We start from the raw sequence: 14,745 nt of genomic DNA, 5'->3' as shown, positions 1-14,745 counted from the left end.
TTGCCCTCTATGTATGATCAATAACGCAAAAAAAACATAATGTAAGATAATTTCATGATTTGGTGACACTTCCTACATACATACATAAACCTAAACATAGTTGTCATCTAGATACTGGATCCTACCCAGAGACAGGCCTAAAGGGCAAACACTGCAGCCTCCCACAAGTAATTGGGGGTGTGGTCAAGGTGGGAAACAGCAACAGTCAAAAATGTAGAGGTAGAGAGTATAGCCTATGGGCGGAAAAGCCAAATATCATCACAGCTCAGTCCAAATGGCGCAAAAAGCAATCATTATTGTGCTTCTTTTCAGTTATTTCCCCTTCTCGTTGTCCGGTGAGTTATATGTTCATTTATTTGTTTGTTAGTATAATACGCCGCCATACCTTATATTAGGCTAAGTGCGAGTTTCAAAACGCAAAAAGTTCATCTGATGAAAAATAAATAGCGATCAACGCTGACCGAAACACTACAGCCTAGCCTACTTAACAATCGTGGAAACGTAGGCCTAAATTAGGCATTTAGGTGCAGAATGTAAGTAGGCCTAGGGATAATGTATAGAACGCCGGTCATTATTTAGAAAATGGCCTAAGTCCCAAGAGCCATAGGCTATTATGTAGCCTAATCATAGGCAACATCAAACTTTTTCTTAATAACAATGAGATTGTAAGATTAGGCTACAGTGGTGTCTAGACGTCACTGATGCCAGCTACTTATGTTCAAATTGCTAATTACAAAGGCATTCATTCAGATTACACTTATAACCACTAACCGTCAAGATGGATACGAACATGTGTCAAAATAACAACATGCGTCATAATACACTGAGCCACAGAGCTCACAGCATAATGGGGCATTTTTTGTAACTGTATCTTTGCATTTCATTCTTTCCATCAGTTTTAAAAAGTATACCGAGTTGTCTTTGGCTCTGAATGGATTTGTACTTATGGCCTCCTTACACCAAACAACTTTGACAAGATTTGGGAAAGATTCTTGAAAGATTGGAGTCTTTTGAGTAAAGCTTGAATTAGCATTAGTTAAAAGACTCCAATCTTTCAAGAATCTTTCCCAAATCTTGTCAAAGTTGTTTGGTGTAAGGAGGCTATTAGATGTTCAGTGTCTTTGTTTTTATCATAAACTTCATGTGACTTCCTTAAAACCAGTTGACCACCTACCTGTTCATACTAGTCATGTGATCACCTGTTAAAATGTTGAGCCGAATGGCAACTTTTTTTTGTCTTGCTTTGTCATTTTGTCATGCTCTGATGAAGGTAATGCGGAAAGGTGTAGGCATGTTTTAAAATAATAGTCATGTGAAATAAAAGGCTTTTAAAACATAGAACCCTCATGGGAGATTCAGATGTTCTTCAAAATGTTTTTTGAAACGTTTTGGATCCCCAAACTAGCACCAGAAGAACACCCAGTCTTACTGTATACCCTAGCAGAAACTTCCTGCAAATTGTAGTGGCGGATTTGTTATTATAGCTTGGTTTTAACATGTAGGCTATATACCTACCTCTGCATTGCCATTTCTCTATTCCTCGATAGCTCTGTCCTCATTCCATTTGTAGGCCTACTTCCTCCCTGTTTTTCACTCTCTATTGTAGGCTACTGTATCCCTCAGTCAGGCTGTCTATGCCTTGGCTGCTATTTTTTATAACATAACATCAGACCTTTAATGTAGCGAGAAGAATAAAGCCATAGATTAAGTCTCTGTTGCAAAATAATGTTGTGCTAATCAAACCATGGTAATTTGGGACGGCAAGAAAATGTCCTAATCTAAAACAGGCCTATATGTTTATTTTGGGACACTATTAAACTAACCATGTTTGTATATCATTTATACCTACAATAGATTAGTCAGTCAAAATATAACCTTATTAAGCTTAAGCAAAGGTCTTTTTTCTTTCATTTGATGATTTTTGGGATCAAAACTTTGTGATGCAGCACACCCCCCTACATGATGTCGTATGAATTATGTGATTGGCTATGATGACTTCAGTCACATGCCTCCACAACAAGGTCTTTGATACAATAGCATTCAGTTACGCTTTTCAGGACAGAAAAAAATGCTGTTTTCTTATGCCGTCCCAACGCTCTTTACCTGCTGTTACAATATACCTGAATTCACACCAGATAAATAACGATAGAGTAGACAACTGTTTCACTACCACATGTAAATGATACACAGTAGCCTAAAGGATAAAAAAAGCTAATTGAATTAATTCACAAGGTCAGTCTACATGAGCAAATCAATAAACTTGAATAATAAATAATAATAAAAAAGAGATGAAACTAAGGTAGCCCATCATAAGTTTCAGGGTGCATTCGAGATGGGCTTAAGTCTATCTACTTAACGTCTAATGTGATGTGCAGTGTCAGCCAGGAAGAGCAAGAAAAGACAGCAGGCAAGCCTTGACTACTGTACTTTTCTCCTTGCAGTCTACACCTTATATGACTTACAGTTTTTCTCTATCGCTTTTATGTTTGTGTCAACTCTGACATCATCAACTGTCTCCAGTGAAGATCCACAATGCAGAAATTAACCAAGTCACAACCTACAAGTACTTGGGTGTCATCATGATAGACAAAAACCTTTCATGGATCCCTCACATAAAATTTACCTGCAAAAACATACAACAGCGGATTTATTTGCTACGGAGATTTAGATTCTTTGGAGATAGCACCCAAATAATCTCCTTGTTCTTCACATCAGTGATCCAGAGTGTAATGCTTAATTGTAGCACAGTTTGGCTGAGTAGCCTTTTAGTCAAAGATAAAGCAAAGCTATACCATCAAATTAAAATCTGTTCAAAGATCACTGGGCTACCTGTAGCACACCTCTTCCAGGAAGCCCACAACAACAGCATGCTCAGGCTGGCTAGATATATTTACACAGACACCTCACATGTTCTACACAGAGAATATCAGCTACTGCCCTCAAACAGGTACTTTAGAGTTCCATCCTTCAACCGCAACTGACTCAGATACTCTTTTATACATCAATCAATCCTTTTAACCGCAACAGACTCAGATACTCTTTTATACATCAATCAATCCTTTTAACCGCAACAGACTCAGATACTCTTTTATACATCAATCAATCATTTTGTTAAACCAGCAACGTTAAGATCTAGTGCAATATATATCCATGGATGCAATGTCGAAAGTTTGGATGTATTGATGTAGCCTCTTTGTAATATATTGTCTTCTGTCATGCTTGATACTATCTTTTGTGGCTATGTTTCATGTTTGTCTGTTGATACTGTCATGTGTGGCTAAGTTTCATGTTTGTCTGTCGATGCTTTATGTCCTACATGTATGTATTGTTCCTGTCCTTTGTATACTGTCCTATACTTAAATGAGCTGCCCAGGGATGCAAAAAGAATTTCAGCACAAACTCACAAATAAAGTTGTATCGTAATTTTATCGTATCGTACATCACATTTTTAAAACCATTAATCTGAACAGAAAGCACTCTAGCCAAAATGTCACATTTCGCTTGCAAAAAGCTGTTGCTCTCTCTCTCAAATTTTGCCTTCAAACACATCCTGTCATCAAATTTGTTGATTTGAAATCTGATCACTACGGAGTGCCCCAAAGGGCCATGATGGGAATTTGTTTTTAGAGGTGAAAATTTATTTTTAGAGATCCTTTGGCATTCTCTTGCAGTACTTTTGTCATTTATGAGGGAACACAAAACTTATTGTGAAAGAATACAACAATTGTTTGAGGGAATGTAAAACTATTGTGAGGGAACTCAATAGGAGCTCCCTCCCTTTGGGGGCCTCGTAGATTCCCACGTACTAAGTTTCTATCTTTTAGTATTTCAAGTAGGATTAAATAAAGTCTTCTTTAATTTGCTAGGCCACATTCACATCAGCAGCAGCAAATTCACTCATTCTCTCTTTACCTCTCTCTCTCTCACACACACACACAGAACGGAGCGCACATCAAATTCATTTTCAATGAAATTGTCAAATGTATCACTTTTTGATATGTCTTCTATGTCCTTTTTGAAGCTAAATATGCGTTTACACGCTTTGCAGAGTCACATTCTATTTTATACAGCATCCCTACTTTTTGAAATTGGGGTTGTATTTTCTTACGACATTCAATGTCTCTCATTTGTATTTTTTTTTTAGAAAACTATACCCTGCTTCATTGTTGCACAGCCATGTCAGGATTTGAAGGCTTTCCAGATTATATGGACATTGAAATGGTTGATGGTCAAGACTGGAGCCTTTATACCAGTATCACGAAGATGAAAGTCCCCTTGGATCCATTCGTGAAGGAACATCTGGATCCAAAGCACTGGGATAATAGCACTGAAGAGTCAGCTAGATTGGAGCTTGTAGTCACCACCATATTTGATTTGATAAAATTTCACAACAATGAGACTGGTGAGTGGGCATATACAAATGCACTATAAGTACTTTCCATGCACATTACAATAAGTAAGTAACATGTAACATGCGACGTGCTAGCGGAGTGCCTAAAACCCCCCTTAGCTGTTGTAGAATCAGCGTAACCTACGGACTCGAGTGGCTTATTGCTTTTCTAAAATTGTTGCTATAAATACCTGGCTAAGTTTAAAACAACCTACGGCCTCTCGGGGCTTATTGCTTAATTCAATTTCAATTTAATTTCACTTTATAGAGCACCAAAACACATGTCTCATGGCGCTTTACAGAGTCTTAAACATTCAGAGAGAGGAGTAACAGGGGTGAGGAAAAACTCCCTAGAATTGGAGATACATATAGGAAGAAACCTTGAGTAGATCCACGACTCAAGGGCCTGACCCATCTGCCTAGGGTCAGTTACAAGGCAGTATGGTCTGTGTACATGATAAATGAATAGGTTATTTAGGTGTAGAGAATAGCACATATTGTTTAAAGCCACCTGAGGTATATGTTACAAAGAGGTAGGATGGTTACATAACCAGTATGATAATGCATCCTATTTAGTGTCAGAAAGTTCAAATAGTCCAGTGTAGGGAATGAATTGTCCATAGGGATAAGGAGTTGTTACAGGGCAAGCAGTGGGTGGCTAGGCTATGCGGGCCAGGAATTCAGGCAAGGGGACAGCAACAAGCGATGGTAGGGCAGTCATAGGGATGGGACTTCAGGTGTGGGCCAAACACAAGGATGGATGATGACTGGTAATGGTTTACCTCACAAGTGAACTAAGGGGGAAGAAAGAGATATAGAGTGGGTTAGTATTACTCATGATGGTTAGTATTAATAAGTATATCAATGGTACTATTAAAGTGTTATACTATTGAGAGAAAAGGCAAGAGAGAGAGAGTTGAGAGAGAGAGGGAGAGAAGAGGGAGTTGAACGGCAAGACAGAGAGAAGAGGTAGGAGGAGAGTTGAGAGAGAGGGGGAGGGGGAGACTACGGCATGGTGAAGAGTAGTCAGCACTTAATCTGTGTTTCATTGAATTAGGCCCACAACACCTCTAGAAGGCTGAGCAGTGGTATGTGGTACCCCAACGGTATCATGTCCAAGAGCTCCCACGTACAAGGCCCCAGAGTGTAGCGCTGGAGCTGCCTGGCTGCATTAGCTGCTGTAGCAACTCGAGATGTGAAACCGATTGTTTTCGGGGTTTTTTTGTACCGACAGTACTTGGTGACCTCCAGAAACAGAGATCTATGTAAAAACTTGCCGGATTTCTCCTTTAAGTCCTGAGTAATCTCACTGACCAGGTGCTGCTGGGCAGGTTGCAGATCAGTGTGCTAGTGTATTCTCAGAGCATGTGTTTTGTTGACTGCAGCATGAAGGGAACAAATATAAAGTAAAGCAGCATTTATATTTTAAAGTTTTGACACAATAGAATTTCCTTTTTTTAGAATAGTATGATATCAAATTCATTCAAGTAAACAGCATTTTTTTTTCAACAAAAGACTACTGTATCAGTGCCAGTGTTCCCTCGAATATATGTTTTGGTATGGTGAATAATTGTAAAGTGAGAACCCCACATACGATCACAATGTGAACACAAATCTATGAACGTTTTGAATTCTTTCTCATAAAAATACCCACTGCAGAAACCCGTATAGACAAAACCTTTGTGTATTAGTTTGTCATTCAACTTTGTCAGTCATTTTTCACCCTTTAGTGTACATGATCTACCTTTTAATGTCTCTTTATATGCCTTTAATCTATAGCAGGAGCACATGTATTCCAGATGAGTATTTCCTGTTGGTGGGATGATAAGACTCATGCCACAGGTAGTAGTGAGGCATCTGCGTACGATGGACTAGACTTGGTATGGAGTGGACCAGTGGCTCATGTGTCAAATGGATTACCTGGCAAAGATGAGAGAGAGCCAAAATACCTGCAGGAGTGCATTGGGCAGCTAAAGAAATATGTGACGTCTGGGAAGGAATACTTGAACAGGAAAGGTACAGTAGCGCTTGCAATAGAGACACTTCATCAACCTATTTTAAAGGATTGTTTTTACTTATAAATGTTTAATAAATAATGACATCAAATATATGTTTGATAAATTAATTAAGTGCATCTACAAAATGTATAATATCATGGAAAAGTTCATTTTCTGTCCTCTGTCCTCCTCACACAGTGTTGGAGATTTTTGCAAGTTAATTGAATGTATTAATCTATACATAGTTAATTTAATGATTTATGTATTAATATAGCATCATAATATAATATATTGACATGTGATTTGTATGCCAATGTATTAGTTGTGTTATATATAATCAATTAGTGACTTTGTGTATGTAAATATAAATATGCACATTAATGAAAAATGTAATTCAATTATGGTTCTCATGGTGTATGATTTTCTTTCTTGTTTTAATATTTCTCTTCATGTCCTGTTCCTCCAGTCCCCCCAGATGTCTTGCTGTTCTTTAGCTACTCTTCCAACTCTTCAGTAGTGTGCCATGCTACAGGTTTCTACCCTAAGAGAATGAACATCACTTGGAGGAAAGATGGACAGGTGATGAAAGAGGATGTGGGGCCGATACTGCCCAATGGGGATGGAACCTTCCAGATAAGAGCTGTGATCACTGTGTCATCTGAGGAGAGGAAGAAGAGCAACTTCACCTGTAAGGTGGAACATGTCAGTGGACTGATCATCAAGATTCTGAGTGAGGAAAATGGTAAGAGAGCACTGGAACCTTGACTACCATACTATATATTATTTCACACTTGTCTGGTTTGAATGGACTCAATAAGGCAATAAAGATGATGATGATGACTAATGGGCGTAAGGTGCAATGCAACGGTCTTTGTTAGTTTGTGGCCAATGCAGTTGAGTTATCATTATCCCACCAGGCAGTTATCATTATCCCGCCAGGCACACATGTTGTCTAAATAGCAAATGAACAGGCACTAGTGATGAGACCTTAGTAATGTGTCAGGATCCCCACCTGGGGCCTATTGCACAAAACTAGGATAAGGGATTAAGCCGGGATAGCTCAATTTATCCGTGATCCGGTTGCACAAAAGCAGGATAGGTATGGAATCAATTTTGTGTCAAAAAAATTAAAGAATACTTATAAAATAGCAAGCAAAAAAATACAAATCAAAATACCAAATAGGAAAAAATCAAACAAAAAAATTAAACTCAATTAAAAAAATACAAGATTGCAATGAAATCATTTGGGTAACCGTGTAAAATATTTGTCTTTGCCTCTTTCTCAGTTTTGTTTGATGCTGTTTTCTCTGATTACGATTCCAGCTTTCTCGTTTGCGCTCCCTGACTTTTTGATTTCGGTTTTGACACAATCGTGTCTGGGGGTTGGGATTTCCTTGGGTGCATTCCCATTGGCTTATTTATGTTTGACGGACAGCTAAGCAAGCGTATGACGCGAATGCCGTACTCTGATAACAATGTCATCACCAGTGCGACACAGTTCTTCCAGTATGGCCATGTGAGTTTGTCGTAACGTTTTTGCCTGATTAAAGATCAACTTTGGAAGATAGCTGAGCATTATGAGCTGCTTATCACAGCTCAGGAGGAAAAAGTGCCTACAGAGAGAGAGCGAGAACCCCTTTTATAGCCCCACCCAATACAGGTGCACCTAATAATGTTATTAGCCTAACCAGGCCCAGCCCTGCCCGTGCACTGACAGGACAGGACCTGAAGGGGCACAGGGGGTCGTAACATATCACATATAACTAGATCCACTGTCATTATTTAAACGTTTGTGATCATTAATTACTGTATTTTCCGGACTATAAGTCACACTTTTTTTCATAGTTTGGCTGGTCCTGCGACTCAGGTGCAACATATATATATATTTATATATATGTTTTTCCTCTTCATGACACATTTTTTGACTGGTGCGACTTATACTCCGGTGCGACTTATAGTCCGGAAAATACGGTAACTTTTACATACTCATTCCCGACCTGTCATGCGACAATGATAGATAGATAGATAGATAGATACTTTATTGATCCCCAAATGTGACGTCACGGGAGCACCGTAACCATTTCGCGCGTGGTGGTCGCGACACTAGTTGCAATATTCTCCTAAACAGAGGTGTTGCTGTTTGTTGCTGTTGTGAAAAGCCTATCACTACCTACTTTACACCGTAGAAGAAGCAATGAAGCAGCTCTAGTTGCCATGGTGAATCTGTGATCGATGGCGGGGTCTATTTGAGGAAGCCCTGAGCGTGCACTTATCCAGGATAGGTTTCACCTGGCTTGATGAATCCGTGTCTGCTCATCCTGGCTTGGTCTTTTTGCAACCAATTAAGCCTGTGCACTCTTGTTTTGGATTCATTGAGCGCAGCTCAGTAACTTATCCTGAGGGGTATTTCACAAAGGCAGAATTAAGACATCCAAGATAAGTGATAAAGCGAGGTTTGACATAGCGTTGTCTGGTCATCCTAGCTAAACTCGTTTCATTAACGCCAATCCAAGATGAGTAGGAGCAACTGTGTCAAGCCAAGTGTAAGTAATTCAGGATGTGTGCGCGTTCTCGTTTTTGCTCCAAAATGCCCACGGTTGGAATAAAAAAGACGCGGAAAATAGCGTCATTCACACAAAGTGAACAACCGCTTTTGATATAGACTAACAAAGAAGTAAAGTTGTCCTTTTTGGAATGGGGAATCATGGCTATTTCTGTAAAACAGCGGGAGTAGGCGTGGTAGACCAACTGAATGCAAATTTACGTATGCACCCACGTGTGAGTGCTTTCTTGTCTCGGCACGCAACGTCATTAAGAAAGCGCTTGCCTCTGCAAAGATGCACATAGTATGATATACCTTAATATTATAGTTGAAAATACCTCTGAGAACTTGCCCCTCCACTTCCAATCAACTACAGTAGGCTATTCATTAAACGCCTTTCAATAAATTAAGCAAACAAAGAGTACCTAGGCCTATGTTAATAATTATAAGGCTATCACAATTAAAACTAGATGTACCGCAGAGCGGTACAAAATATGACCGCCGCCCAGTCCAGCACATTTTTTCCACAAAAATAAATCACGCTGAAAGGCCTATATGATTCTAACTGCCTCACTAAATTGCATTATCCACACTCAATTCTCACTGGTATCTGCTAGACAAAAAGTACCAAAACATGATTAGTTCATAGATTTCACATGTAAAATTCATTTTATACAACCCCACCCCCATCTTGCCTGTTCATAATTCTGAGAAATTCTTGAATTGTGTGCGCGTACACGTTTATGTTTATGTGTGTGGGTGTGTGTGCGTGCTTGTATGTTTGCCTGCGTATGTGTGTTTGTGCATGTGCATGCATGCATACATATGTCTACTGTGTGAGTATGTGTCATACTGTACGTATGATTACTGTGAATGTATGTGTGTGTGTGTGTATCTGTTTATGCACATGTGGGCACAAATGGGTTAACATGACCCCTGGAGGCAAAATACAGAAAAAAATGGTCATCCTAGGCCCTACGGTTCTCAAGATATTCACAGAAAACTGTGTCTGCCCTACCCTCCTTTCGGGGGGTCCAGTCCAGGCTACAGATCAAAACGAAAAACGATGGTTCCATGCTATCCATGTGGGGTTACATGCCCACCAAGTTTCGTGTGCCCCGGTCTTTCAGTGTCCCGGGAATCCTTGACGGAAATTTGGACATGCGAAAAAGAAAAAAAAAGAAAAAATCTGTCTAAACCTATATGACCGCCGCGCTTCGCTGCGCGGCGGTCATAATTAGCACGGAGGTCTGATGTGAATGACAGCTAGCTGAACCAATAAGACGACATAATTACCATTAGAATTAACTTGGCTGTTGGCTGTTAGCTGTGCTGTTAGCCTGGTCGGGACCAGGCTAGGTGCAGAGAATAAATTCTCATGGTAGCTTATGTGCCATCTCTTTTGTGAAACCAAGTCAAGGCTAAATTCATCCAGGATAACCTAAAAATCCCAGCTTAATCCCTTATCTAGGTTTTGTGAAATACCCCTCTGGATGTCTTAATTCTGCTTTTGTGCAACGGGCCCCAGGTTGTTAGTAAGTTTGTAAATTTGTAAAGTTTGTAGTGTCTTAAAGCATGTTTGTTGTAACTTCTGCGTGAAGGAGTCTTGCTGCTTGGTTCCTCCTGCAAATTCCTGACATAATGTGTCCCTGGCAACACAGTGAAAAGGCTGTGCTGGTGTGCTTGGATGAATGTCCTTAGGATTTTTATTTGAATGATATTGGGATAAATGTTTTTTTCAGGCTGTTTCCAATTGTATGCTCTTGTTAGTCGTTGCTATGAAAATAAATAACTAAGTTTAAGACTTTTGTCGTAGCTCTGTCTGTACTCTGCTTGTCACACACTCACCTGTTTTAGCAAAACAAGCTTGATGGTATCCTGCGCTTACATAGACAGTTGCAGATTCCTTCTGCAGAGATGTGTTCACTCAACATCATAATGCCAAAATGCTGTGGTCCAAGTGTTCCATGCTCTTAAAGGGTATGGGTGATGGCACTCTCATTGGTTTAATGGATATTATGCCCAAAACACACCTATGATTACCGGTCATTAAGAAACATAAGAACACCCAAAATGTATTTAAACCATACACTTCAGACCATGCGTTAAAATAGGGCCTGTTACAGCACCCACTCACTTTGGGGTGTACGTAAGTCAGATAGGTCCGAGTGCAGAGCCCTCATGAAAGATACAGTATCAGAATCATTATTTATAGTTTTTGATTTAAAGTATCAGTTGCATTTTTTATTTGTGAATTTTAATGTTCTTTCTGAAGTGACTTCTGATTTATTCCAGGTTCTTCGATTGTGATTGTGACTGTGATTTTGCCTTTGATTGTGATTATTGTGGCTGGATTTGGGACATTATTTTGGACAAGAATGAGGACACAAAATGAGACTGGACTTGCACCACAGAGAAGACAAGGTGGGACTGGATTTTGGTAAACTTTACAATTCTATATTGTATATTTGTTTTCTGACTCTATTGCTGCATCAGTGGTAATGTTAACATATTTTTGTTTTTACAGACAAAGAGGCTGCCTCTGAATGCTGTGTGAAGTTCTCAGATTTGGTAAAACACATCTGTGCTTCTCTCAGTATCTCTCTATCTCGCTCTCAGTATCTCTCTTTTCTCTATTTTGCTCAGCAAGGGAAAAACACCTGATAACTGGTCATTTAATGGTTCAGCATGTAGTTGTAGTTGTAGCCATGAGGGGAGCTTTAGTGCAAGCGGCAGCATGCATACCACATTCAGGTGTAAGTTCTCCAAACCCATGGTACTCTCCCAATTCTCCCGCCATCTTACTTTCCCACTCCTGTAAAAAAATATCTAGACATCCAATGATGTAATTCCAAATATATGCTTAGAAGGCAGGAGGTCCTCAATATCACTAGACTATAGCAACATATTCAAAAATATATAAATTCTGTTGATACATGTTGGTAATCATTGAATCTTTGTTTTGGTGTTTTTTTGTGCTACAGCAGAATGGTGCAAATTTCAGTGGATCTGATACACCTCTGATGACAAAGTATGTTTTTCTGCTTCAAAGTAGACTTATGACAGCTTTCTACCAAGAAGCTAAAGAGATGCTACATAATCCATATTTGTGTAGTCAATAATTAATTTAGTGTTCTCTGATTCTGTTAATTGTTTAGCCTAATGTAGTGTTTTAATTCCTTACAGCCCTGACAATGTTCCGTGCTACTCCTGAAAAGACAGGATTTTCATCCACAAATACCTGGTCTGAAAATGCCTTTTCACACCAGCCTGGCTGCCATTTTTACATAACACTGCAGTTCCTCTGTTTTTCAGTTTTAACAACACAATATTGTGAGAAGTTAAGAGAGTGTGGTTCTTATATTTTTGTGTCTTTGAGCTCTTTGTGTCTGTCAGGATAGTGCTTGTGTCTTTGTGTCTGTCAGGATAGTGCTTTCTCAAAGGGGCCTCCAAACTGAGCATTTACTAATGCTAGCAATTGATGAAATGGATTTTATAGGGCTGAAGATGGCATACGGCCACCAGCAAAAGGAACTGGCTGAGGGACCCAGTTGGACTGCCATTTGATCGTGGTTGTTATGAGGAAGTTTCCCTATAATAGGCCTACATGGGTGTATGTCTCTGATATGATGCCTTACGAGGCCCTTTTTTTTGCCAAAAATGACAAACAGTGAATCAGTAAATGAGAAATTTAGTCGGTCATCGGTTGTGACATCCACGTTTTGTGCCGTTTTAGCTGGGGTCAGTGAAGATGTCCAAGTCCTTTTAGGTAAGTCCCCCCACTCAGCAGCCATCTTGGTAACACACTTTGGGCAATTATGGGGCAGCTATTCCTATTCAAGTGAATGGGGAGGCATACAGGAAGGGACGGGATATGTGTAGAGACTACTGCCATGTTGGCGTCATGAACTAACCCCATGCATTTCTATGGAGGATTCTTCGGATCTGTAGGGAAATAGCTGCAGTAGCTGAGAATACCATGAGCTCAGTTTTGGAGCTGAAGGTGCCGATGTTTTCATCCAGACTGAAATATCCCAAATGATAATATGGTTATGAAGATGTTCTGCATAGCTCTGTGCCATTTGCATGTTTTAGCACAAGCAGACATGTTCACCTGCAGTGTCTGCATAGTTGTATGTGAAAATGTTTTTTATTTCAATTGAATGCATCTATTTACATATACAACAGTGTATGTAAATAACTAAATATTTTAAATGTATATTGCCCATCAGTATGATGGTTGCCGTGTAGGCCTACTCTGTTTTAATATAATATTTCAGCTATTTCAGCTGGGTTGTTGGGTACTTGAGATTTGGCCACTATTTATCCAATAGCAAGGAATTTGACATCTTTTCCTGTGTATACCAAAGAAAAAATGCAAAAAACTTAATTGTTTGTCAAACACAAAAAAATTTGATTTTTTTACAACAAACTGTCTGTTTATTTTTTTATCACTTTATCACTGTCAGTGGAAAGACTCATCCAGTCCTCTGTCTTTGCTTTCCTGTTTTTCACTAGGACATTTAAACAATGCTTGTTAAAGTCTGCTGGTAAACAAAAAAAAATCCAGAACCAAGACATGGTATTACCTGGGAAAGACAGACATATATTCATTTGTAGTGTAGCGAATATTTAAATAGTTTCATCAACAGTCATTTACAAGTAAATTAGCCTGGCAGTGTATTTCAATTTGTATGTTTACATCTCATTTGTACTGTAAAGTTGCAAATAAAATATTAATATTTTAAATAGAAATGGGTGTATCTGGCTTTGATGATTCTAAAAAATATATAATATTATAAATATAAATTATGATACCACTTCAGAATAAAATATCACTGAATAAAGAATTCAAAGAAAACGTCTGTCTCTGTGTCTGATAACTTGGGAGAAAAACAGTCTGCCCTCTAGTGTCCTATTCTGGTCACTGCACTGACATAAGCATCCACCTTCAGCTCTGTTTGCAATCACATAATAAAGTCTTATCAAAAAATCTTTGGCTCAAGAGATGCAGAATATATTCTCTAGTCATAAACAAAATGATTATGTGCAGATGAACATTTTTATTCCATCTAATGTAAATATAAACCACAGAATCTTTCGGTGAAGAGCAATGAGGAATGCTCTACATAATAGCCATCTGCTTCAGGCCCAGCATGATTTACACTAGAAATAGAAATTCTCTCCAAGGCTAAAGTAACACAATAGGAAGCTACAAAGTGCAATACCAGGTGTTTAGGGTATGCAAACTGTAAACCCAAACATGTCAAACAACTCAAAATAATGATTTAACAAAACTTTATTGACATTAATTCACTTCAAAATCATTGAGAAAGGAAACTCATAGCAATCATGTGAAATAATCAAATATAGTTGTCCGGGGAGCACTTTATATTAACATTGCATTTATTAATTTAGCATATATTAATTTAGCAGATATATGTATCCAAAGCGACTTACAGAACAGTTGACTGTGTGGGCTGACTGCACTAAAATGCTGATTCAATGGCCATGGATTGTGTCCTTAGTGAACTCTGACGTGTACTAGGAGGGATGCAGGTGAATGGAGTATGATAACCCTTATGGAGAGGTCAGTTGACCTACTTGACTATAATTTGTCTGTGCTCTCAATGTGAAACAGAATATTTAACAAAGTAGCATTGATTAGCACACCTGCAGATGTCAACAGTTTAGGCTTTATTGTCCACTGTTGTGCAGTATGTCCTCCCAGCTGATGGCAGTTCAATGAACTACTATCTGCTACTGTTCTTTGTTCATTTATGAGAAATTAAATATATGTGTGACCGACTTTCACT

At 38.9% G+C, this 14,745-nt stretch overlaps 1 protein-coding gene across 2 annotated transcripts; it reads left to right on the top strand.

The window, feature by feature from the left end:
• Positions 1 to 196: 196 nt before the first annotated feature.
• LOC143104093 (major histocompatibility complex class I-related protein 1-like) lies at positions 197 to 13,684 on the top strand. Of its 2 annotated transcripts, none has more exons than XM_076268035.1 (8): positions 197 to 335; positions 4,145 to 4,402; positions 6,170 to 6,406; positions 6,854 to 7,129; positions 11,225 to 11,353; positions 11,457 to 11,500; positions 11,917 to 11,960; positions 12,116 to 13,684. In XM_076268035.1, the coding sequence occupies exons 1-8, from the start codon at positions 236 to 238 to the stop codon at positions 12,141 to 12,143; spliced, it is 1,116 nt and encodes a 371-aa protein (XP_076124150.1). In that variant the 5' UTR covers positions 197 to 235; the 3' UTR covers positions 12,144 to 13,684. The 2 variants fall into 2 exon arrangements, with proteins under 2 accessions (XP_076124150.1, XP_076124149.1); XM_076268034.1 differs by having other exon boundaries at positions 198 to 335; positions 11,914 to 11,960.
• Positions 13,685 to 14,745: the final 1,061 nt, after the last annotated feature.

Source organism: Alosa pseudoharengus, unplaced genomic scaffold (genome assembly GCF_046254945.1).
Source record: "Alosa pseudoharengus isolate Yale_2024_CS ecotype anadromous, Long Island Sound unplaced genomic scaffold, YU_APseudo_1.1 YU_APseudo_1.1_scf_5, whole genome shotgun sequence".
NCBI classification, from domain to species: domain Eukaryota; kingdom Metazoa; phylum Chordata; class Actinopteri; order Clupeiformes; family Clupeidae; genus Alosa; species Alosa pseudoharengus.
Note: the sequence above shows the minus strand (reverse complement) of the source record. Positions and strands in the feature narration are given on the sequence as shown.

Bases quoted from the DNA above. Each gene is read 5' to 3' on its own strand.
- LOC143104093 (XM_076268034.1), top strand. From the start codon at position 236: ATGGGCGGAAAAGCCAAATATCATCACAGCTCAGTCCAAATGGCGCAA. The intron at 336-4,144 runs GTGAGTTATATG...TTTTTTTTTTAG, and splicing joins TTTCCCCTTCTCGTTGTCCG to AAAACTATACCCTGCTTCAT. The intron at 7,130-11,224 runs GTAAGAGAGCAC...GATTTATTCCAG, and splicing joins GATTCTGAGTGAGGAAAATG to GTTCTTCGATTGTGATTGTG.